The sequence below is a fragment of the Telmatherina bonti genome (assembly GCF_933228915.1).
Source record: "Telmatherina bonti genome assembly, chromosome: 16".
Classification (NCBI taxonomy): Eukaryota; Metazoa; Chordata; class Actinopteri; order Atheriniformes; family Telmatherinidae; genus Telmatherina; species Telmatherina bonti.
The window spans coordinates 21,965,051-21,991,403 of NC_136614.1; the positions used below are offsets into that span (position 1 = coordinate 21,965,051).

Consider the following 26,353-nt stretch of genomic DNA (forward strand, 5'->3'; position numbering starts at 1 on the left):
TTCCACAGAAACCTTACCTGACTGATGGCACACTGCGTGAACAGGTCACTTTTATATCTCCACTCAGGGTTCTTCCCTATAGAATACACAACTTATTTATTGTAATTATGAAATGGCACATAAAATTCTGTTAAATGAACTGCTTTTAAATTAATAAGTGTTGATTTAGTGAATATGCTATTCCTAACAGGTGATCTACCCGCTGAAGGATATTTACCCTGTATCAGGTACCATCCTTGCTGGTTAAAAGCAGATTATAAATATCATATGAACCGTTATCAGTTTAGCCTGTGTATTATATTTTGCACTGCTGTGATAATTTTTGAGTGTGGGAACAACAATTTATTGATTTTCAGGGTCAGCGGACGATGACAGAATTATACAGTTCTTGGAGCTAGCAGGAGTGGTGGGTACCAGTCATCATTTAGTATATTCTCTGCTAAAATCTTATTAAATAATTAAGGATTTATTAACACATTGATACTGAAACTAGATTAATATGTGCACTGTAGTCCAAACTCCTGCAACGGACAGGCGGGCTGGATGAAAAAGTGGACTGGAACTGGTAAGAACAAGTGCACGCAGTTAAATAAATCAAAACAATCCTTTTCATGAACTTTTTTATCGTTATGTAGGTATGATGTTCTGTCTCCTGGGGAAATGCAACGTCTTTGCTTCGCACGACTCTTCTACCTGCAGCCAAAATATGCCAGTGCGTTTCTCTAAATCTCTGCCAAATATTAACCAAAGAAAGAATATAGAGCTTTAAGATATTTGGATTAGTTTGTAGGACAGTATTAAACTTTTCAGGCTGCTGCTGATTGAAGGTTGTTTTTTTTGTTTTTTTTAATTAGTTTTAGATGAGGCCACCAGTGCTTTGACCGAGGAAGCAGAAGCACAGCTGTACAGAACCTGTAAACAGCTGGGCATGACAATGGTCAGTCTGGGCCACCGTAGCAGTCTGGAGAAGGTAAGCTGGTTACAACAAGTACATTAATAAATAAATGGAATTTTTCACAACTGATTATAACCTTTAAATCTTTTCTTTAGAGTTTTATATTGAATCACTGACGAGCCTGTCTCTATTCACTCTCAATATCACTTCAAATCAGTTATACAAATCATTAAAGACTATTAACAATATCATATTGTTTTCCTCAGTATCATGATGTCCAGCTGAAGCTTTGTGGAGAAGGACGATGGGAGTTGACCAAGATAAAAGGAGCCAGCAGGAACTCCAGTCTAATAGCAGAACAAATGTGACCACAGTGACGAGAGCATAAAGAATCCTTAAATCATTCAAGTATGATTAAGAGCAGCAGTTTCAGCCCAACCAGGCACTAATAACCACGTTTACATGCAGGTTTAAGTTTCTGACTCAGAAAAGGGCAGTATTTTTTTTTTTTTTTTCAAAAAAATGTTTACTGGATCAGAAATTGACTTGAATATGAAAGATTCAAAGAAACAATCGCACATCAAGGAAGAAATGAGGACAGGAAAACCACATTTTTGATAATTTTCTGTGCATTTATATGAAATTATGTAAATGGTTTTTTTAATCACATTCTTGATTACAACAGTTAATAAAACCAATGTTCTTTTAAGTCATTTTTTATATCATTTTATGACATGATTGTATAAAATGTTCATATTTACAATAAAAACCAATGTTGACATTTTTAAAACATTTTTTTAGGACAGAGATATGAAAACAGTAAAAAGCAGGTGTAACCTTCAGAGTCTTGTTGCATGCAGGAATTTTTCTACCATGGTTGTTATTTCTTTAAGAGCTTTTCATGGCCTTGGATAATCTCCTGAACTGCTGCAGGATCATCCAGCGTGCTGAGGTCACCCAAACCATCCAGGTCACACTCCACGACCTTTCGCAGCACCCGCCGCATGATCTTACCCGAGCGTGTCTTTGGCAGACGTTTAGCAAACTGCGGCACACACCCAAAAAAATGATTAAATTACTGAGCAGCCAGTCTTGACTTTGTGTTTGTTATTTAAAATCAGAGAATTAATTCACCTGGATGAAGTCTGGACAGGCATACTTGGCAATTTTTTCCGAGACCATGGCATTGAGCTGCCGGGACAAGTCCGCCTCGACTACATCTACACCCTTTTTCAGCACCACAAAGGCATACACCCCTGAAAATGAAATGAAAAGTACTTTTATTAACCAAAGAGGGAAAGTGCCTTATTGTGGGAGATTTTTAAAAAAAAAAAATTTTATTTGTTCTTTTTTTGTTTTTTAAATGAGGCATCTTGATCCATGAATGAAAATCAGTATAGGAACAATTTAGGGGCAAGAATCTGGTGCCTACCTTGTCCTTTGATGTTATGTGAATATCCGATGACAGCAGATTCAGCCACTGCAGGACACTGATTCTGTCAGAAATTAGATTTAGATCATTTTTATGGTTTAAGGTTGAGTTTTTGCAATGTCAAATTTGCATGTGCAGTTGTCTGATTGAGCATAACAAATCAAGTGGCTCGAGCAGCGGTGCCTATGGGGATTTGATCAATAGTTCTGATGCATATTTTTCCCACGCTGCAGGACGTACATAAGAAATGTGATTTTAGTTTAGCCTGTAAGCACAATAAATAAACATAATAAAGTCTAAGGGCCAGACTTCCTTCATCTTTATTTAATTTGGAGAGAAAGAGAATCATTGTTTGAACAACATCTCTGTTAACCAGTGAGTTTTTCTGACCCTAGTCCTCAGTCCTCTGGCAGACACTCTGCATTGCTCGGCCACTCAAAGACTTTCTGTTTCTCTTTTTTTTCCTTCTCAACCTCCTCACTACTTCCAGAGCAGCCTTCATCTCCCCATTCCTTCTCTTATATCCTTTATCTCTCTGCTACTAAGACCGATCACAGGCAAACAGATACATGATCTTAACCTGCACACAAACAGCAGGAGATGATTGTAAACTGAATAACTTCACCTCCTACATGAGCTCACCTCGTCTCACATCCTCAGTGCTGTCATCTGAACATCTGATGGACCTGCTGCTGTGTCACAAACTGAGGCTCGTGTGGTTCATTATAATCTTTTCCAATACTGATTTCATGCAATGTTACTAAATTATATATAATCACTGTGCTATAAACTATTAGCTATGTCACACCAACAAACACACAGGTTTAGGTTTGTATTGCAGCTCCTGTCTTACTGTGAACTTATTCTACTCTGTGTCAGAAAATTCAGGCTTTCCTGGCACCCCCTTCTTTTCTAGTTAATGCTGTAAATTAAACAGTTAACGTTAGATATATTTTACATAGTATTAAATCTGGCTCTGATATACCAATCGTATAATAATATTGCATTATTTGTTGTTCATAATAGCCTTTAAGATTAAATATTCTGGTAATGTTCTATTTGATTATTGTCAAAGTAATAAAATATCATTCATTGTCAACATTGAGATAGAGGGGTGCTGGTGTTTGATTTTTAACAGATAATGTGACACCAGTGGCATCTTCACAACCACAAAATCACGAGGACTCAACTGATAGTAAATATGTAATGATTGATCACTGGGAAAAACCTAAAATATCAACACCTAAGCCCTGTGATGGACTGGCTACTTGTCCCAGATGTGCCCTGACTTCGCCTGCTAATGGCTGTGATAGGCCGAGCTTTCCCCCGTGACTCTGGAACAGAATAATGGATGAATATTGTTTTTAAAATTGTGAGTTCAGTAAACGCTAAATGATTAGTGTAACATCAGGTGAATTTCTCTGATTGTCATCAAAATGCTGTCTTTACTTTCAAACTGTTGCTAATATCAGCTCAGACTGGATGTCAGTTCAGAAGCTGCTTCCCCTCACTTCATTTTCTCACCATCTATTTGTTCTTTGTGTTTTCTGGAACCCAGACTTCCCTTTCTAAGGATAAGACCCGACTGTCTCTTCTGTCTGTCTGGTTGATGTGTTGGAAACCATTTTGGATCATTTTAGAGGGTAAATAGGGTCCTAAAAGAGCATTTATAATCTGCTAATGCATAATTCAGCCTAGTAAACTGCTTCATTCAGCCAAACTGGCTTTATTTATAACAGTAATTAATTACAAAAGGGGCACCCCACCCTGCAGTGGACTCTGAGCACACACACTCACTCACATACACACACACCCTCAGTCAGATTCCACTGAACACAAGCACATTCAGTTAAATAGCTGACATATAAACCGCACTTACAACTACATCCTCTATCTCAGCTGTTCCAATCCGATGACCGCTCACGTTAATTACATCATCAAGGCGACCTGTGATCTGGTAATACCCCTCCTTAGAGCGATACGCACCGTCACCGGTGAAAAAATAACCTGCAGTATTAGAAGAAATGTAGCAGGATTCAGTGTTTCGCTTCATGGACAAAAACAGGGAGAGAAGACTGGAACCAAAGACTCTTTGTTCTGAGCGCATCGTACTGTACCAGGATAAGGCTGGCAGTAGGTCTCAATGAATCTTTGGTGATTGTTATGAATAGTTCTGGCCATCCCAGGCCAAGGCTGAGCCATACACAGAGCTCCAGATGTGTTATTAGAGCTCAACACTTTACCCTGCAGAAACAAAACAGAGATAAATGTTTAGACAGAAAATATCAGAGTGCATTAGTTACAATCAGTGTAATAATAGCTAATAAAAACATTGAATGTGTGCAGGTATTTTCCAGCATTGCAGTGTTCAACTTGCAACATTGCAGAAATTATTACAGTTTACAAAGTAAACACTAAATCTAGTGAAGCTCCATAAAATGTGTTTCAGTTGTGAGAGCGGAAAAGAGATCAGGTCAAAGACATGTTTCCAACTGTCTGCACAATCTGTGCATTACAAAAGCAACCTCGATAGCAACAAATTAGTGTGACAGATTTTTAAGGGACTTTGGCACGCACAGAGTGGGAGTGACGGGCGAGAGCAGGGTGGGTATCAAAAGTGACGCAGCTGGTGGCTATTTTATAATCCTAATTCCTAATGCTCTCCTCCAGGCCATTCTCAGCCATCCATCATTTGTTGTGGCAGAGCACACACAAACACAAGCCCGTCAAGCACCTCACCTCAGTGTCCATGAGCACCGGCTTGATGCCAAAGAAGGGCCTCATTGCCATCCCCGGAACAATATCTGCGTCTGGTTCTGATGGTTTTGGGGCGATGCAGATACCGCCTGTTTCTGGAGGTGCAAAACAAAAGTGACTTTGTGAAAAAGAAAAATTAATATGCCGATTTTATCAACATTTGTTTTGGCTAAATTTGCTTGTGGTAGAGAGTCCCAAACCACATTACAACTACAGAAGATGAAAATGTTCAAAAGCGTTGTTTATTTAGACGCTGAAAGAGTTGGACTCTTTAAATAAACATTGTACCTTAACAGCTGTAAAGACTGACAGTAACTGTAACAAAATATTTTCTGTTTAATTGAGCTCCATGAAACTAAATACTTGGACTATGGTTCATTCAATATGCAGTGCATCTTTCTTCTTCGCCACATCATTCAGAACGCCTGTCTGATGACACAGACCCTTCTGTGCTACTGCTAAATACCAGTTTCCAAACCAGTCGCTTTGACACTCTAAACTATATATTTTTACCGGTTATTTCAAATGTTGGATTGCCACAAACCTTCTGAAGTTTTATGACATTGATAGATGTCAAATCACAGTATTTAGTTCCCACTTGCACGAGAAGCTTGGCTCCTTGACTTAAAGAAAGCTACAAATCATGATGTCCTTTTTTTATCCAACTGATTAACACAGTATTATCTCCATATGACCACAGATTAGTGTGCTATACTGGTTTTTCTATAGGTCTAGCTGGTAACCCATTGTAATCTGGCCTTTCCTCTTGGAATCTGCATCTTTAGATATGGCATGACGCAGACTTTCTCACTTTTCAATCCCCTTGAAAAACAATTTCAGAGGAAACTTTTTTTTTTGCACGTTTCTGTGTTTTCTATTTTGTTTTTCTTAATTTTACAACATTTCACAAAAACAAACAGCAAACTTTCCTTTTCTAGTATGCACCACCTCTAAACTTACAAAAACACTTGCAACTTTCCTTGTGTCATTTCTCCCCACCCAGTTGCATGCTATGAGATGTTGGTACTTGAGGAGAAATGGAAAAAAAAGGGTCACTTCACAGCTTTCACTTCAGCTTTTTTTTCTTTTAAATCAAGTTTACATTAAAAAACACTAATTAGACAGGTACAATTTTACCTAAATTGTCCCACAGACAATATGGACTCCTTAAAACACCGTTTATGACGGATAAAAACATTTACTGTATTACTCAGTGCACATTTTTTAAAATGTATTTTGGTTGCTGTACATCTACAACACTCTCTTATAAATTTACTCACTCTACCAGATATTTTTATGCAAACCAGACTAACATGCTGTCTGAATGAAGATTATTCTTACAGAGTTAAAGACAGGAAATGTATCAGGCAAGTTCATGTATAAGGTAGGCACTTTAGAATAAAAAAATAAACAAAAAACATGTCAATTACTGTTGTGAATCCAACATAAGCCCTTCTCATGACTCCAGATGTAGATTTTGGAATTACAGCCATACTAAGTAAATTAAATGCTGTTAGTTCTAGCAGGGCTTTGGGGGCTCTGGTAATCCCACTGGTGTTGTTGGTGGCATTGGTGGTGAGACAGCAGACCCGTTATAAAGTAGGACACAACAGATGATCCCACAGTAGCCGTAGGGACTGGCATCCTGATCACATCTGCTGTAACTGTGAGACTTGTGGATGAAAGTCCTTCCAGACATTATACATTTGTTAAACTGGCCTATTAGCTCTCACAAATAAAACCTAGATGACTCTTGTTCATCTGTTCATTCAGTATTGCAGCATTTTTTTCTACTTTTGCTGCTGATGAAAATGTTGCTGCTTTGCAACGTTCCATCCTGCTGCTTCCTCTCACCTCTCCTGCCCGTGATGATCCAGCTGAGGCCGTATCCCAACAGCAGGAATAAAATCTCTTTTTCTTTCTAAACAAGCTACTTCCAGCCAGATCAACCAAATGGCATTTATGAATAATGCCACTTAGCCCTAATTGAAAACATTAGTCCAGAAAAATAACATAACAACATAATCCTTTTTACTAAAGCAGGGTATTTGGGTCATATCTGTGTCTAATTCTCAAGCTCATGATGCTCTGATATTTAATTATGATTATTATTATCATTTAATTATAGATCTCTGCCATTTGTATGGTAATTAACCCGGCATTGCTCCAATTGGTCAGTACTCAATCTGATTAGGATGGACAGAGGATGAAATGCATAGTGTCAGCCTGGTTGAGTGTTCATCTGTAAAATTGACGTTATTAGCAAAATCAGCTGATTTACAACGTGTTGTCATTATGTCCATTATAAGCTACAGTTATGGAGGTATCGTAGTTACTTTGGCATCATTTCAGAGGACATTTTTGATGTTCAGAATCAATCAATCAGAATGGAATCACTGTAATCGGTTTCTGTCACACATTTATGGACAAGATCTGATATACTGGAGCTACGATATATTTTGGCTTGAGGAGGCCACAGCCATTTTATTGGCTGGGGCTTTAACATCTGCATCCTGCTGTCGAAATACGTCCAACTGTCATTAGCGAGCAAATAAAAAAGGAAGTGAATAAAAAATTTCTGACACCTTAACTTTCCCACTTGTTGATAATAACGGCTTTAGAAACAAGAGGCTAACTTTGTACTCTTTCTTCTAGTTTCCTCTTCAACAAGAAAACATCTGGTTTCATTCTTACGTCCACAGGGGATAGAAGATGCATATTTGTGTGGACATGCACACACACAACCAGAGTGGAGGATGTTACGTTGTTGAACTTGAAGGAATGAGGCTGTGTTTCCCTTTAAGATTGGTCGTTTAAGTGCACACGTGGGTGTTTTTTGTGGAAAAGCTCATGAACTCAACATCCCATTGTTGGAAGGATTGTAAATGCATGAAACACAGAGCAAGAAAAGTCATAAAATAAGAGATTAAAGCAAGTTTAACATTAGCTAACAGAAATCTGCAGACATGATTCAGACCGGACAGCATAAACCATATACTGCACACAGCCTCACACAGTTAACAGAACAACAGAAACACAGCGTAAGGTTGTGAGTGACGAAAGAGTTAAGTTCTCCAAAAAGAAATATAATGTTGCAAGCATTGATTGTCTAATCTGCAGAAAAAGGTCATTTTGCAGTACTCTGTAGTTCAACATTAGGCTTATGCATGTTTGAGTCTTTTTATAACAAGCCATTCATCATTTACTTAGTTTAATCTGCAAGTTCGAGCAACTTTAAGCCATATTTTATTTGTTTGTCATGTCTTTGTTGTTGTAATTAAAGTTTTCTTGTCATTAGAAAAAAAAGTCAGCCCAAATGACTGATGGTATTTCTTAAGGCAGCTTTATTAAACTTTGGCATATTTTATAACTTTGCTGCACACTAAAGATGGCTACTTTGGTATCTAAGCCATTCTGTCTTTCTCAGTCCAATGTTGACTCTTGTCTTATCTCTTGCCATGACACTTTCTCTCATTCTTTTCCTTGCTTCCTCCGATAAAGTCCTCTTGTGTTTCTCTGCAGAATCAGCCATGGTGTGCATTCAAAATGGCCTGTTATTAATATGCAGCTGCTGGTTTTTGATGCAATGCCATAAAATAAAGTGTACATGTCACACAATGTCCTGACCTTGAAAAAATATTATGCAGTGCAGTCTCAGGAGGCTGCATGATAACGATGGCTCCAGAAATCAGCATAATAAATGTGAGTGCGGCATCAAAATGAGACGGATGTCCCGGCAGAAAGTCATTTAGGTTTGCTTTAAGTTAAATGTTGATGCTGATGCAGACAAGCTTGTTCATATCTCAGTCACTTTTAAAAAGATGAAAACGTCTTCTTGAACTGAGGTTGTAACCTGAAACTCACTTTTTCTTCATGACAAAAAAGTGATCAAAATATCTGCTAGCAGGCCATGTCATGGTGGCAGGGTTTTGGTTTGTGATGGAGTTATCTTGTCTTGTTTGGTTTTGGTTTCCAGTCTTATTTTGTAGTTTCTTCCCTTGTATGCTCTGTTTTGCTTTCAACTTCCAGTCATTCCTTCATCTGGTTTTACTCAGATGAGTCAATCCACCTGTGTATAGTTAGTGTCTTCAATGTGTTTATGCCTTTTGGTTTCAGTTACTTCTGCTAGTTGTTGCCTGTTCAGCTCAAGCTTGTCAAGTCTGTTCTTCAGTTCATGTCTTCTGCGTTTTGCCATGACTACAGTTTTCTTGCCCTCCTTCCGCCTCCTGTGCCTGGCTGCATTTGGGTCCTCACCACTACTACACCGGGACAGGTCACGGCTTTCATATTTATGAATTCTTTAAAAAAGAAAACAAAGACACTGTGGCCCTAAGGACTCATGATAGAACTTCTGCAATTTTCCCAGAAACGTGTCCCATATTGACAGCTAATTCAGCATCTATTTTGCATTGAACCTTTACTATGAGCTCTCTCCAGCCAGCAAAAGACAGTTTGATCTTGATTCTTGTTGTGTCCCTTTCTCTTTCTTTTCCATTTTGCCTCTGATAATGCATACTTGCTTTTCCTTGCTGAATCAGTGATGGTGGAATTTCAAAACAGCCAATATGTTTATAGCCATTTGCTACTGTTTGAAGTGAAACATGGCTGTAAAATCACACAGCGTCCTGGATGAAAACATTGTATTGCTGGACAGCAAAAAGTTGCAGAAATATCCATGAAAAGTGTCACTGTTCCATTACAGGAGTCTGGAACGTAGAGTTTTATGGTTGGAAAGTTATGTAATGCCTCTTTGAAACATGTAAATACTAGCTACAGTGCTATAAATGGGCATTTTAACACTGTAGGGCTGTTTCAAAAAGCAGATAAAACCTCTTCTTCTGTGTATTTATAGTTACCTGTTTGCCACCAGGTGTCCACCACAGGACAGCGTCCTTCCCCAACCACCCTGTAGTACCACTCCCACGCCTCCGTGTTGATCGGCTCTCCCACTGCAGACAAGCACAGCTTAAATCATATGATGTAATTACACTGTTTAAGTGTGTTTGCTTTCCCTGACAGTGTTAAACATATTTTCAAAGCATTTACACCCTCTTTCTTTTCTAAGGTTTTATCTATAAGAATATACTTAAAATATAAATAACCTGGTCTTAAAATGAGGTAAATACAAGCAAGGAAGAACCAACACTGATCATATTATACTGTGTCATGGCTTAACAAAATAAATAAATAAACAATTCTACAATAAGACAGATTATTCACAAGTCAGAAACATTAGACTGCTGCTAATTTTCTCAGGAGTGGACATCCAAGCAAATTCATCAGAAGGTCAGACTGTGCTCAAAAAATTGCAGAAAAACAAACAAACCTAGAGCTGCATTTCAGGTTCTTCAGGCCTCAGTTAGAATGCAAAGTTTTAAGTGTTGGACCACACAATAAATAAAAACCTGAACAAGTATGACTGGTTTCCAGGGGTCTCATGACAAGGCCTCTTCACACAAAAAAACAAGACAGCACAGATTCTGCAGCTCCTCTGTTGGGGATCATCAGACATGTGACTGTAGCTTATTTCACAACACAGATGTTATTCTACTCATTCTGTCAGACGACACTGACATGATAAAGTGGGATTTTATTAGAGGAGAGTAACAGCCTTGAAATACTTTAAACAAAACTCAGTTTGACACATTCTTTAAAGGCTGCTTTTTAGTCACAGCTTTGAATGCATTTATCCATCCAACTAAACAAACCAAGAATGTGAATTGGGAGCACTTTGCTAAGAATTAAGCTGCATTAACAGGCTCTAACACTTGACTTTTTTGCAAAAAAATTTAGCCTGCATGTCCATTTAGGCCCATTTGAGTAAATTTTAGCATATAGAAGTTGGTGTGATTTTATCTCCAAACTTATTATCTTGTTATTCATAAGGTTTTGAGGATTTCTATGTCATCTAATTTTAAATGACGACGATGCATGCAGACATTTCAAACTTTCAAGGGTTAGTTTTGGTTTGCCTAATGTAATAATTTATTTATTTCCATTGTCATGAAAATGCATTGAAGTTAACCTCGGGTTAATTCAGGTTAAAACAGGACAAAGATCCCAAGCATGTAATAAAAAACCACAGCAGAATGGATTAAAAAACAGAGCCAAGGTATTTTAACTAGTCAAACACGTCAAAGTCCACATCTCAATCTGATTAAATGGCTGATTACATGTAAATCTCAATTAACAGAAGCAAAGTTGTAAACAAGAATGTGCCTAAATTCCTCCACAAACAATGTGAGAGGCTGATAAAGTCACAGATCAGTGCTGCTAGACATGTTTCTGCAAGATACTGAATCACAGTAACTGAATTTTATAGTGGCTTTACTGTATTTGGTTGGAAAACCCTAATAGGCATAAAAAAATCTTTTAAATGGGACCCATTGTAAGTAAAAACAGCACGATAGTTAGCTGTAGTGTTGTTCAATTGGGCAGTCATTTGTGGCAAAGTGAAAACACTTGAATTTTCACCCAACCAACATTATCTAGAATATCTGAAAGCAACGTATCAAAGGTCTTCACTGATGACAACCCTCACTTTGAGAAATGCAGATCTAAAAGAATCCACTTATCATCAATTGATTCGCAGATGTGCTTAGTTGCACTTCCAGTATGCTTTGCTGGACTTTCCTGTGACCAGTAAGAGTAACTCAGACATGTTGACACAGCATAGCCCAGCTTGACCTTCATTTTACGGTAAGTATGCGACACGTCTGTCCTTTCAGGAGAGGAATTTGTTGCATGGCTTCCACAACAGAAAAAAGCCCCATCAGAGGGTAGTCTTACATATGACTTTGCACATGTACAACTGTGCACATACTGTACTTCATTGTCAGTTGGCTTACATAATCCCCTGATTTAGATTGTTTATGTTTGCATGTCAAAGGAGAAAGAAAGTGTGCAAGCAGATGTTGATTTAAAAACACTTCTGCAGCTGCCTTAATGGGAATAATGCAGTTATGTCAGACGTATATGTAAATATGTCAGTCAGACACGTTCAATTCCTCAAACTGTGGAGCTCCGATGGAGCTGTCCATTGCTACAAAAATGAAAGCAAGGTGGCAAAAAGCATTGATTTCAGAGCTTCACGTTTCACACACCAGAGCCAAGAGTTCTGAGGGTGGAACGGTCGTATTTGTGCACCCACTGGTCTCCATATTTGATTAGCAGACGTATCGCTGTGGGGGCCCCATAGAACTGGTTGATCTTGAGCCTCTCAACCATGTCCCAGTATCTGCCTGTGGACAAGACAAACTATTCAAATTCACATATAAACATTCAGATATTTTAGCTGTACACAGCAGAGACTCTGGTATGCAGAGCTTCTGTCCAGAGACCTTTTAGTCATTAGTGATGTTGTGAAAGCTTACACAGATATGACACATCTATTGACATAATTTCACTGCCAATAAAATCCTGCCATGTAGCTGGGGTTCATACCTGGATCAGGGTAAATGGGAGTACTCTCAAACAGGACAGTGGTTCCACCATTGGCCAGGGGTCCATAGACTGTGTAACTGTGTCCTGTTATCCAGCCAATATCTGCCACACAGCCAAATATATCCCCATCTTGGTAGCTGAAGACATACTAGGGATAAGAGAGAAAAAAAATACTCTCATAATCCAGTGGCTTACAGGTGACAGACACTGGATCCTGAGATATAAAAATGACTGTTATAACAGCGGGCTCTGTTTACACGCTGAGTGAGCGCAGCATACAGCAGGTATCCAGCCTGAGTATGGACGAGGCCTTTGGGCTTCCCCGTGCTGCCTGAAGTGTAAAGCAGGAAGAGGACGTCCTCGCTGTCCATAGCAGTGGGTTCACACACTGGATCCTCCTTTAGCATCTCCTGCAGTGAGTTCACATAGCAATGTCAGGAATGGAAACAACACCTTATTAACATAATCTTTTTTAACCAACCTTTTTAACTGTGTAGAAAAAATGAGCATTCAAGTCGAAATCATTAATTGACAAAACAGCTGGTTTTTATTATCCGCATAAATATTTTCCTCTTAAGATTGTATTAAATAGTAAAAAGTTATTAATAAATTGCACATGGATACTGTTCAGTTAGGTGACATTTTTCACAGATTATCAATAAAAAAAAAAGAAATAAAACCAGATTATTTATAATCTGTGCAAGAATGACAAGTTTTAATTCGCTCTACACTCACCTCCTCCATGGCAATGTCCCTGGCTGTCATGGCAACTGGTTTTTCTGTTCTCATTGCAACAAACACCTGTCGTACTGTAGGACAACTCTGTACGGCTGCGTCTACAGTTTTCTTCAGTTCTGTGACTTTTCCCCCCCTGACGCCCTGGTTCACAGTAATGATGGTGCTGGACTGAGCTACAAATGTAAAAATGATGACAATTCTAGATTATAATAAGCAATAATTAAAATAGTAATTACAACAGCAAATATAAAAAGCTGATTATCATAAATAATTCAACTATAACCATGTTATAGTTGAACTATAACCATGAAAAAACTAAATGTAGAATTAATGCTGCTCTGGTCTATGATGTGTAGTATAAAAGGTGTTATCCTGACAAACAGACAAATAAGCATCATCTGTGTGATGCACCTAATATCAGGATTTAGCTCAAGTCTTCGCTGTGTTTACGCCTGGAGAAAAACTGGAACTCTCAAGTTGAACACTGAACTGAAAAGTGTTTCTTCAAACTGGAACTGTGCAGTGTGTGATCTGCTGGTGTGTTGGTGGGAAAGCTGTGCAGTTTTCAGCTGTTACAGTGTTGTGCCATAATAACACCACCCTATGAAATGCCTGTGCTGGCTAGGTATGAACCATAGACCATACAGTCTATGGTATGAACACACCCAGCACCAGGCAGAACAAAATCCTTCATTTATATCAGGTGTCCACATGAAATTGGAAATTGAAACAAGGAGTTTACACACCCCATGGAGCTGAAGGAAAACATGGGACTGGGGTGACAGTGATGATATAAAACAATAAGTTGCTTTACTTCCAGGTCTCACCGTCTCTGATTCGCTCAGCCAGGGCTTCTGCACTGAACCCCGCGAACACCACGTTATGGGCCGCTCCAATCCGGGCACAGGCCAACATGGACGCCACAGCCAGAGGACAGGTGGGCATGTAGATAGTGACGCAATCCCCTTTCTTCACATCATGCCGCCGTAACAGGTTTCCCAAGCGGCAGGTCATCTCCAGCAGCTCTCTGTAAAGACATCTTCATGAAGTAAACTGTAGCAGAAGGATAATATTACTCCCAAGACCGACTCAAAACTACTTACCTGTAAGTATATTTAACCTCTGACCCCCTTTCATCTCGCTCCCAGATCAGAGCCACCCTCTCTGGACAGGTGTGCACGTGGCGGTCCAAGCAGTTCACTGCACAAGCCCACAAAGAGAGCACGTAAACACGGAGAGGTGGAAATGACATTTGCTGCTGCACTCATCATCGTGGACAGATGTTGTAGCATATTATTACGTGGTATGGTGATACTTTCCTCAACTAAAACTATCATTTAATGGACCAATCTGTTTCTTGTCGTGCAATATTTAGCAATAACCACCTTAAAGGTGAAGATAATCTCACCTGACACGTTTAGGCTCCCTCCTTCAAACCACTTTATCTTTCCGTGGCTGAGGTCGCAGTCCTGGACCCTGTTGAAGGGACGAATCCAGTTCAGTCTCTGGCGGGCCACCGCGGCCCAGAAGCTCTCACTGTTGGAGACCGAGTAGTCCTGCAGTGCTGTGCGGCCCGATACCCCGTCAAAGCCCGCAGCCTCCGGCATAAACGCCGCTGTGTTGCAGCTGCGCCCACGCAAAACACGGAGACATGATGTGAAGACGCCACGACTGAACGAAGCAGCGACGTACTTCGAAGTGCATCTGCAAGGAAGCCACATTATGCTAACAAAAGTGTCTCGTGCTGTCCGAGTGACGTGTCCTAATCATTTCCACAGCAGATGAGTTGTGTTAAGGTATTTTGGACATGCCCAGCTCGTTCCTTGTGGAGTGGAAAACTTGGAAACTCCAGAGAGGAAGGGCTTGAGGAGTAATGCTTTCAAGGGCGGTTACAACTGAATCTGCCGACACATTTTTCATGCTTCCTGGAAAGAAGCAATAACAGAATCAAGTTTGAGGAAAAAAATGGATATTTATTCTGTGCAACTCTTGCCAGAGTGAACTTTAGTGCAAATTAACCCCATTTGCGAGGTGCGTTTGGACTATAACGCTGAAATTCTTTTGTTCTGTGTAGTTAAGCGTTTGCAAATGAACTTAACATGTAAAGAGGTGTTAACTTCATATCAAGGAGCAAAAGCCCGCTGAAACGCTTATCTGTTTATACACATATGGGAGCTGTTGCCTTATCTACATGTGTCAAACCATAACATGGATGTGAAGATTATTGCCACCCCTTTCTGAAAAGAGGAACTTGCTTGCCTCAGCTGTTTGCATCAGCAAATGCTTATCTAGCTGAGAGTTCAGAAACGTTTATGTGGGGGGGAAAAAAATCAAATTTTCCTGTGAGATTGCTTGAATATTTTAATATTTAATGTTATAATCTTTAAAACTAGCAGTAACTGTTTGCTATGTAAAAAATGGTGGTGTATCAGTGATCTTAAGCGAGCATGTGACCTCACTCCTAACATGGGGCTCTGATATGACTGGCCTGAAAATACAAAAAGACCCAAAGCCTAAACCTAATTGTTTCATCCAAAATGACAGAGGTATGATAAAAGCTACACCATCAGTTTAACTTTCCTCTTTGTCTGTTTTGGACTGAGTTGCTGGTTCCTCTATGCTATTTCCTCCCGCCATGTCATCTTTTTTCATTTTAACTCCACTTAAGAACTACTGTGTTGCATGTCGGATCATTAATGACACAGCAACCACAAACTACATGTCAATCTTTAAAACATGGTTACAAACCAAAGATGTTTTGTAGATTTTGGTGTTATGCCTCATGCTGCTGTAATCATCTGAAGTGAAGCATGTCATGTCATTGCGTACAGTGTAGAGGGGAGGACTATCATTACAAGATAAGAAAAAAACATTAAAAGTTTAGATTTATCTTCACAAGCACATAAAGGTTTACATAGAGGAAAATTTAAAAACCAACCTTTTTGTCTCTTACATGCCAACATCTATCTCAAGTTAACTTGAGTATTTTTGATTCAAAGCGTTACACTCACATCCTCAGTGGTATACTTCCTGTTGTCATCTGAACTGTGCAGTGCTTCAAACTGCTCCAGAAAACTGGGACGTAAACATTTAGAACAATTTAAGGTTTTATTCTTCAAATAAGTTGACTGCCATGTCATTTCATAATTTGTTTTTGAAGTTGTATGGATATATTGTTAAACTTAACTTTGTGTTTTACATTTCACTTTTTCATAGCAGAAGTCCTTGTTGTTGTGTGATGATGTTGATGTCTCTGCTAAGATAAATTTCCACATTTCCTCAGTCTGGTTCTGCTGGAAGTTTCTTCCTTTTAAAGGGATATTTTTCCTCTCTACTGTCACCCACTCTTCTGTGCTTGCTCAAGGAAGGAGATTGAATTGGACAAAGGATTTGCTTTCCTAAGCCAGGCTGCCTTCAATGAATCGCCATTATTTGAATACAGTTTTAATGATAAGAATTAATTGGATAGCATTAAATTGGGACTGGATGGCATTAGGAACCAAGAAGTGATAAGATTTAGTTGTAGAATGTTGTTTTCTAAATGTATGACTATCACAACCAGAAAAATAACATCCATTCATTTTAAGGTCACATTGCAGAAAGAATGTAATAGCCAGGAAGTAGCAGAAGTGATTTTGTAATTTTTTGTGCTATTGTCATAAATGTAGCTCAAAATTAAAAATATACATAAATAAAATAAAATAAAAACCAGATGAACAAGAATAAAAACTAATAAAAATACATTTATTTGTGCTGGATTTGAATACTCCCCCTACAGCTGATAACACATACATTCTTGAAAGCATGCCATCATCTGGTTAAGATTTTGATTGTTTAATGACATCTATTTTGATGTGGCAGCTGGTATGACCCACGTTCAGCCAGGGAAACGAGGTTAGCAATTTTAAAACTAAGGTCAATCTAAGGATTTATCAATCAACCCAAATCAAGCCATCATATTAGTATAAAACTGAATGGAAGTGATTGTGGATTGAAGGCCAGTCCGCTCAGCATGAAGGAGCACCGCTAGACCAAGTAACAAGTCATGGACATCAGACGCACAGCCAGCAACGCAACCAATCACCTGTTTGTAATCGCACACCTAATCTGAAGACAAAAAAAAAAATAGTGGTGAGAAACAGCAACTCTGTATTCTCCTTTTGCTGTTTTGTAGAGGTAGTTTAATGAATGATTTTATTCACCATAAATAAGAGCATGAACAAACATCTTAAATGGCAGTTTCTAATAGAGGATTTATTCATCTTTAAAATGCCCTGAGGTTATATTTTGTCTGAATTGGTGCTACACAAATTAGAAGAACTGTATAGTTGCTGTTAAGGCAAGTGGAAATAAAGTTTGTTCACATTTGGTCTAAAATGTCACAATTAAACCTTTCATGTATTGTGGCTACTACAGAGGGCATCTATTTACATGTTTTTTCTTACATATTCATGGATGCAGATGGTATATTTGCAAAAAACAAAACAAAAACATTTTAGTGGCTGTTAATTAGTCATCCAATACATTACCACTCACTGAAGAATAAATTTATTATATAACTGAACATAAATGCATCTATTGTAACCATGCAAGTTTGCCTTTGTGATAAATAGCATAAGAAAATCATACAGTTATACTTTATAAAATATTTACCTAATATAATTTTAATGATATATTATTTTATAAACGTTTTATAGAATATATTCAAATAAATAAATTCAAAATATCACTAATAAAAAGTATAATTGCATATATTTGTAGATGTTAAATACTGCATTTAAAAATGTGGCATTGCTTTTTATCAATACATGCATGAAAGGGTTAATTTATATATCTGTTTTATGTTGCTGAACACTTATAAAAAATCTGTACTGTTTGAGTGTCAGAAACATGATCTCATGTATAAAAAAAAAAACTTTTTCGATGAGTCTAGAATAAACTATATAATGCAATACTTTATAGGAAGTTCAAATACTGTTAGCTGAAAAGGTCATTTCACTTCAAGCAACTGATGCAGGTTTTGTAATTTAAAAAAATGTATATTTTGTTAAAAATATAAGAATTTTAAAAGTGAAATAGCATATAATTTAACCATCCATGTGTAGTATATTCATTAAATAACCATCAGTGAAACACATACACAGACAGAAAGACCCTCTTTACTTTCATCTGATCAAAACAAGCATGATGATCTGGTTTCTCCAGTCAAATCTTCCAGCCAACACTCAGAAAACCCAGCAGGAAACTTCCAAATCTGCATGGTTGTTTGGTTACATCATAAACAGGCTACCATTTGTGAGACCGAAAAGTCAGTGGTACACAGAAGAGAAGTGTACTTACTGTTTCTCTCCATCCAGTAGACCTCATATGTCCAGTACTACGCATAGTCCTGGTATTCTCTGATGTGTACAATGTACTTTTGATTTACATTAACTTTATTGCATGAATGACAATCAAGGCAATCTGATTCAAATATTTCTGTTTATAATTGGTGTATTTTTTCATACCTAATGTTAATAACAAGGTAAGGTTTATTCCTAGCATTTGTTGGGCACGCACTTTGACTCAAGAATTGGGCGTTTGCACACAGTGTGCATACTTTTGGGGTTTCTATACTTAACTTTGACTTTAAGCATCCTAAAAGACCTTTACTTGTGAATTGGTGCAACATAAAGAAAATACAATTAATTGAACTGAACTGTGGTTGTCAAAGAAGTGGCTATAAAGCCTGTTCCAATCCCATTGGATTATCAATACATGTAATCCCATGTAGTGCATCTAAAGTAACTGTTCCGACTGAAAATTATTTGAACTTCAGAAAAGATGACATCCTATTAACAGCACAAGCATGATAATAATGCATTTCTCTACACAAAACTGATGCAAAACTACAATAAGCCATTGCAAACTTTTAACTGAGTGCTCCATGCCAGTTCTCCAGAGTGAAAGCTGATCTTCATTCACTGTGGGCTACTTTAGTAACAGCTCTGTCCAGGCACAAACATCTGGGTTTAATCAGGGTAGCCTTTGTCATTAACCTGTAACCATTTTTTTTTACATGTAAACGGGTGTTTATGTCCTATTAAAATGCATTGAAAATCACAAATCAACTGCCTCTATGCTGAAGATCAGTTTTGCATCAAGATCTGCATCACACTTACATCATTTTTCACAGTTAAGGTTAATTAGTGAAACATTTGAGTTTTAAATATAAGGAACTTTTAATTAAACTACAGTTACATTTATACAGAGACAAATATATAGTCGATGTTAACTATACACCATTGAATAGTATGAACTATTAAACACTGGTAGTATTTACATCACAGTTTGACAGAGCTGATAAAAGCAATGTTTCAGGCTCACCTCTTTTAACGGGATTCTGTACCAACTCTTCACAACGATACATGTGGCAGTAGCCAGCTGAAATCTGTCACCATCTGGAGGATAGATTCCTCTATTAAATTACGACTATGTCGGTAAGGCCTCTCAGCACCAAATAATCCACATTAGAGACTTTTATGTCTGCATGAAAAGCTGCCATGTCAGAAAACCTGTGTGTTTCAAATATTTCTATTTACGGCAGGAAATCGGTCATAAATGTCTGGAAACATTTCTGAGCTTAAACCTCCTTACTGCCTTAAGGAAAGAAGAACAGATTCAAACATCTTTTAGATCAAAAGGGTCAGAAACATGATAACTGGTTGAGTTACTGAACCTCAAGCCAAAGAGCGGAAGATGACAGACAGTCAGTCCGAAGTGACATATTCACACATGCTGAAATGTAGAGATGTTCCAGAGGATTGGCATGTGGGATTCGACAGTTCACTGGTGACTCCACATCCATTAAGCCTCTGTTCAAACAAACATGTCAGACTTCTGCCTCTGAGAGATGTTGCAAACTCCCCACTGCAGTTATTTCACCATCAGTTCGTATCCTGCAGCCTTTTTTCAGTCGCTCTTCTCCACCTCTGCCATCTTCTGCTCTATCACCTGATCCTCCATCTCCTCTCTCTGTGATGTCTGGCTGGTTGCTCTGTCTGAAACAGTCCCGAGCATCTTGACACTGTGTGCCAGCGCCTTCGCTCGCAGAGCAGCAATACTGTTCTCCCTCAGTGCCTCTTTAGAAATTCCTAACGCAGTATCTTTACTTGGTTTCTGATTCTCTTCCTCTGTTGTGTTGTCCACCATTTTCTCCTGCACTGGTGTTGGTGTGAGGCTGCTGGTTTTTCCAGGGGAGGTATGTGAAGTTTCAACGGACTTTTTGTGCATACCTGGATGGGAAAGATTAAAAAAAAGAAGTCTTAAATGGAAGAAGAGCACATGAAGTCATGTCACATTCTGAGGACCATGATGTAGGAAGGAGCATGTAAAAGGGAATGATGACAGAGGTGACGCAGAGGTGAACAGCACCTCTTATTCAATTAGAGCTACAAAATTGATTTCAACTAATCAATTGACATGAGGTGAGAGAGGAGATGTAGACTAATCTGTCCTGATGAAGTAGGATTATCACTGTATTGACTGCTACATTTTAATGACATGCCAATAACCTTATTGAACATCTTTTGAGTCAGGGATACTCCTTATCCTCTTCAGAATACATATTAACCTCTACGAACAGGTGTAGGCGATGTCGTAGGAGTTTGCCTGGTTATTAGTAGTGGGATAATTATAAATAGTTTACTGTGAATAAAAAGTGTTATTTAGTACACATTCTCATGAACCAGGAATAAATAAGTTGAGCTAATAAATGTATTTCATGTATTAAAAAAAAGAAATTATTTATCTAATTTGAGAAGTTAGCTGAAAGTAAGAGGCTTATTCAGTAAGCATTGATGTAAGCAAAATGTATAAGGATAGAAAAGTCTTCAATTTGGATTGGATTTAAAAGTCCCCTTCATGATAAGCAACATTTTTACTTCCTCCATGACGACCTACCCAGTAACCATGGAGCGTAGGACTCTGTGATGCCATCTTTTGCTGACTTGAGGATGGACTCTGGTAGCGGGATGGAGTGACGGACCATGGCTCCATACAGGCCGTATTCTGCCATCACGCTGCTACGACCCCAACACTTTTCCCTTTTCCTCCACTTGGCCCTGCGGTTTTGAAACCACACCTGCAAGGATGAAGGTCAAATTAAACACAAGGAATCCATTATCCTCGGTGGTTATATTGCTACTGTCAATAGCAGTTTACACATGTGTGATACAGAAAACTCAAAATTCTACATATAAAAACAGAGGTTTACAAAAAAAAATCCTTGTTTCAACAGATTAAGAGATTAAATTTAGTTTTTCAGAGACTTTTAAGAGTTTTTAACAGTGCCAAGACTAAAGACCAAACAAACCAAGCAATTTTTATATCAATAGATCAATCAATATTACTATACATCATTCTGAAATATCATCACTTTGACTTCTACTGAGTTTATTTGAATGGAAGCCAGATACTGAGGATAACTCCAATATAATTCTTGTCTCATTTAATTGTTTTATATTGAAATCATTACATAATTCCTTCATTTGTTTGTTCATTTATGGCAGGAAGCTGAAATCTATCCTAACAGGTGAGAGGCAGAGTACACCCTGGACAGGTCGCCAGTCCATCACAGATCAATTTATCATTAGTTATCAAATAACAGTTAGCAGGTTTTGTTTCTATGTACAACATAAGCCAATGAGCAGATGGTAAAGATACAGTTCAATGTGTTTCAATGCCCTTCAGGAATTGAGGGTAATTACAACAAAGTGTGAAAGTAAAAATAATTAATGAATATATAAAAATAAAACAAAATTGGCTTTTGAAACATGATTTCTCTCAAATGACTAAAAATCAACGTCTGGTTTCGGAAAAACCCATTTTTCTCTCACAGTATTCAGTTGCAATAAACTGCAGCAGTGGTGGACATTAGAGATGAATATATTTCTAATTGGAGGTTTTATTGTTCAATCATTTTCTTTTTAATCAAGCAATGATTCATTTCAGGAGAAAAAGCTGCAGCTATAAGTAGATATTAAACAGACTTTATGGGAGGAAAACAGTGATCACAGCTAAATATTTTAAAACATTCGTTGGTGCATCTTTCACTTTAGCACCTCTGTTACTCATTCTTTAGTTTCACATTTCATTCCACTGAGGAATAAATGCAGGAATCTTTTGTTTGATAACCCTGGGAAAAATAAAAGCATTTTTCCTGTTAATCAGGTTTAAATGTCCGTCTGTGAAAATTTGTTTCCATTAGATCTAGACTCTTCAAGAAGGCATAAAATCAGTCTGTAACGGCAGAACTGGGACTCAGTTGTTAATATTTCTAATGTTTCCCTTCCTACTTCACCTCTGGAATATTTATTAGTAGTGTAAGAGTGAGCATGCAGCTTCTGGCTCCTCAAGTGGCCAAATTGATTTTCACCACCTTGTAATAGTCTTTTGAATATGGATGAGAGGAGAAAAAAAGAGCATCATGGAGAAGGATGAGATTGGAGAGATTCTGGTGTGTGTGTGTGTGTGTGTGTGTGTGTGTGTGTGTGCGCGCGCGCGTGTGTGTTACAGGCCTGAAATTAAAACCATCACAGACAGGCCTGAAAAGCTATTCAGGTAGATCTGATGATAACCTCCAGTTCATGAAAAGATGAGCCCCAGATGAGCAATCAACTTTTTTTTTTTACATCAACAGTGTGAGTGTGCACAGCAGCACGTGTGTGTCTTTGCTGCCTGTATGAGAAGGAGGTGACCCAGAGGGAGGAGGAGAAGGCAAAGAGGCTGATTGAAAAATAAGTTAATTTCCAGACCTGGTCGATGGGAGACAGGCGCTCAAATATCACGGGAAATTAAAACCCTCCAAGCAGCCAGGAGCAGCCCTCTGCACAGCAGCTGACCTCTGCTAATTAATTTCTATGTAGTTATCGTTTCATTTCAGGGCTGCGACCTGCCTCTCCCTGAGAGAAACGTGATCACTTCTCTATCAACTAATTAAGCGCTGATGATGATGGAGCAGATGACTGTCAGCTCTAACTCTCATTCAATCTTCACACAACTGCAGAAAATATCTGATTGCATGTACACTCAGATTAAGATATCATACAAGAGATGAAAACAATATTCAGGATGAGAGCTTTCTCTCCAGGTTTAACAAGCACACTAAAGACACACACTCACCTGTATTCTGTCCTCTGGCAGCTCAGTCTTCATGGACAGCATTTCTCTGGCATAAACATCTGGATAGTGAGCTTCATTAAAAGCTTTTTCCAGCTCATCCAGCTGATAGGATGTAAATATTGTTCTGCAGAAAAAACATGACAATGCATGACTTTCAGTTATTTATTTATTACTTATAAAAGCTCAAATCTTATTTATGTTTGGTCATTGCCAAATGATGCAGTCTCATATATATATATATATATATATATATATATATATATATATATATATATATATATATATATATATATATATATATATATATACACATATACATATATATATATATATATGAGACTGCATCATATATATACATATATATATATATATATATATATATATATATATATATATATATATATATATATATATATATATATACATATATATATACATATATATATATATATATATATATATATATATACATATATATATATATATATACATATATATATATATATATATATATATATATATATATATATATATATATATATATATATATATATATATATTGTGTTAGGCCTCAAAAATAAAAATTATATATATATATATATATATATATATATATATATATATATATATATATATATATATATATATATATATATATATATATATATATATTGTGTTAGGCCTCAAAAATAAAAATTGGGTAATATTTCAATTATTTCGGTGATTGTCTTACTTCAAAATTCAAAATTTAAAATTTGGGACCCACTGTGAAGACTACTATATTAAATTTACTTCTCAGACATTAAAATTATAGTCCAAGAATTTGTTGTGGTTTAACTATTAGCGACGAAAACAGACATTTGGAGTGTTTTGCAATTGTTTATTATAAGGAGATCCTGCACATCGATGTATTAATACTTAAAAGATACTGAATATGATATCAGATATATTCATAAGCACGAGGTCAAACATATGCTGGATGATGAGGATGTTGAAGGTAATTATTGCAATATAAATATAAATAACACACGTCTTTTAATCTTCTTGTTTTTTTCCTTTTATTATTTGTTTTTCCGTTTAGGCCTACCTGTGGCGTCTTTTCTTTCTTTTCTTGCTTTGGCTCATTGATGTGGAGAATTTCTGATCACCGGAGGAGCTCAAATCGTCAGAATCTGTGAGAAAATACAGGCAAACATATTAAATACGCAGCCATATATTCAAAGCACATTAAAAAAAAATTTAACATAGCCTATTAGTAACAAACATAAAATGATTTTTAGAAAATGATCCCGAGTTTCTGATCAAGCTGCATTTTTCTTGGTTCTAACATGAGCAGAGATTTGTAAATGTAATGTAAAATGTTAAAATTGAAAAACATTTTGTGAAACAATCAACATAAATGCATGAAAATAATTTGGCCTTATTGACCTTTTTTAATTAAAAGGAGAAGAAGAAAAAACACAACCGCGCAAAAATATAGTCGCGTTCCTCTCAAAGTGATAATATTGGCTAGCTATTTGTGATAATTATTTTCAAATATACTGCAGTCTTTTTCTGTTTAAGTATTCTTTTGAACAACTTTTTACTAAAAATGCTTTGTTTGAATGTGCTGAGTAAAACAAAAAAAAAAAACAAAAAAAAAAAAACCGAGAATTATGGCTGATGGAATAAAAACATCAGCCTCAACCCAACATTAACTAATCAACAAACATAAAGTTCCTCAAGTTTTACTTAATGAATATCTAATTGTTGGAGAGACTAACCGGAGCTGGCACCGGAGTGTTTTGCGTCTAGCTGCGAGTCCAAATGCGTCGCCCTGTGCAGCGGCTGCAGGTGCACATTTTGCGCCTCTGACAGCACCTCCAGAAAAGCAGGCTGACTGTAAAACGAGTGAATTCCTTCTGGGCCCAGCAAACCCAAGCCGAGCCCAGCGTGTCCGAGAGTGGACCTGGCGGCCAGCACGTGGGCCCTGTGTGGCAGAGCCTCCAGCGGTCGCCTTGGTGTGACCGCCGGCGGCTCCTTATTGAGGCCCAGCAGCTCCTGGATCCCAAACCCGGTGCGCCGCTGCACGGTGGGGGCCATTTTCCAAGCTGGAGGCGGCTGCTGGGATCCACCGTAGTTCACGCTGGTTTGTGAAACTGTTTTCTGTTTGTTCTCAGAGTCTGAAAGCACAGCTCCCTCTTTGCCTGTCATGGCGGTTGGATTCAGCAATTTTTTTTTTCTTTCAAGTAATACTGTCCACTCCCCCTCCCCAAAAAAGATCTCGCGCTTCTCTTGCACTGAACAATGTGATGCTCTCTTTATCTCTCCCCTCGCCTCTGCTGCGCTTTTTATCCAACAGGCAAAATGCGGCAGCCAATCACGAGGGAGAATATCTGTTGCACAGGGAAGTTTTCGGCATCTGTGATGAAGCAAACCTGTTTAATATCTCGAAACAGCTGATTATTTACATCGAAACATTGTCAAATAAACATTCAAGGGAATTTTCTTTCAGCTGGGGACTATAGCTTTTTCTTTCAAAATTCTCATTTTCAGAAAAACCTGCTTTTTACCAGACAAATTTAAGGTAATTGACAAGTTTGCCATAAATGTGTCATAAGTGATAATTAAGAGAAAAAATGGGAATCAACTGTAGGATCTTTCCTTTTGGTCACCAAAAGATAAGCTCACATTTGAATTACTTTGAGCATAGTTTTTCGTAGATATTATACGAAGCAGTAATGAGAATACGTTGCAGGCTGCCCTGAATCAAGCAGACAACAAACCCGCAGGAAATCTGCTCAATTAGAGAGCAATAAAAACGATTATTCAATGACTACACTTACACATATAAAAAGTTACAAAAACTTATCAGAAATAAACTCAAAGCTTTAGTAGAAAAAACATCCAATCATTTTCTTTTCTTTTTTATACTTAAAAAGGGTGTA

General features: G+C 37.7%; 3 protein-coding genes across 3 annotated transcripts in view; 1 reads left to right on the top strand and 2 right to left on the bottom strand.

Moving 5' to 3' along the window:
• The window catches only part of abcd4 (ATP-binding cassette, sub-family D (ALD), member 4), a 12,836-nt gene extending 11,552 nt beyond the window's left edge, over positions 1–1,284 (top strand). The window contains exons 13-19 of the mRNA XM_079255325.1: positions 1–44; positions 191–227; positions 357–406; positions 513–565; positions 636–712; positions 855–970; positions 1,162–1,284. The exon at positions 1–44 is cut by the window's left edge and continues 48 nt beyond it. Coding sequence (XP_079111451.1) covers positions 1–44; positions 191–227; positions 357–406; positions 513–565; positions 636–712; positions 855–970; positions 1,162–1,263 — 479 coding nt within the window. The 3' untranslated portion in view covers positions 1,264–1,284. The remainder of the gene's footprint in view (positions 45–190; positions 228–356; positions 407–512; positions 566–635; positions 713–854; positions 971–1,161) is intronic.
• Positions 1,285–1,302: 18 nt separating this feature from the next.
• Positions 1,303–14,986, bottom strand: LOC306767363 (acetyl-coenzyme A synthetase 2-like, mitochondrial; the record flags this gene model as incomplete). The annotated part of the gene is made up of 14 exons (XM_079255324.1): positions 1,303–1,940; positions 2,030–2,151; positions 2,328–2,391; positions 4,207–4,334; positions 4,445–4,571; positions 5,067–5,179; positions 9,941–10,033; positions 12,188–12,325; positions 12,528–12,675; positions 12,785–12,937; positions 13,263–13,438; positions 14,093–14,292; positions 14,369–14,465; positions 14,674–14,986. The coding sequence occupies 14 exons, from the start codon at positions 14,984–14,986 to the stop codon at positions 1,776–1,778; spliced, it is 2,037 nt and encodes a 678-aa protein (XP_079111450.1). The 3' UTR covers positions 1,303–1,775.
• A 5,230-nt stretch (positions 14,987–20,216) lies between these two features.
• Positions 20,217–25,619, bottom strand: LOC306767189 (visual system homeobox 2-like; the record flags this gene model as incomplete). Its single annotated transcript, XM_079255111.1, has 5 exons — positions 20,217–20,539; positions 21,207–21,387; positions 23,427–23,550; positions 24,514–24,598; positions 25,190–25,619. 5 exons carry the CDS (start codon positions 25,617–25,619, stop codon positions 20,217–20,219), a joined length of 1,143 nt encoding a protein of 380 aa, XP_079111237.1.
• Between the last annotated feature and the right edge of the window lie 734 nt (positions 25,620–26,353).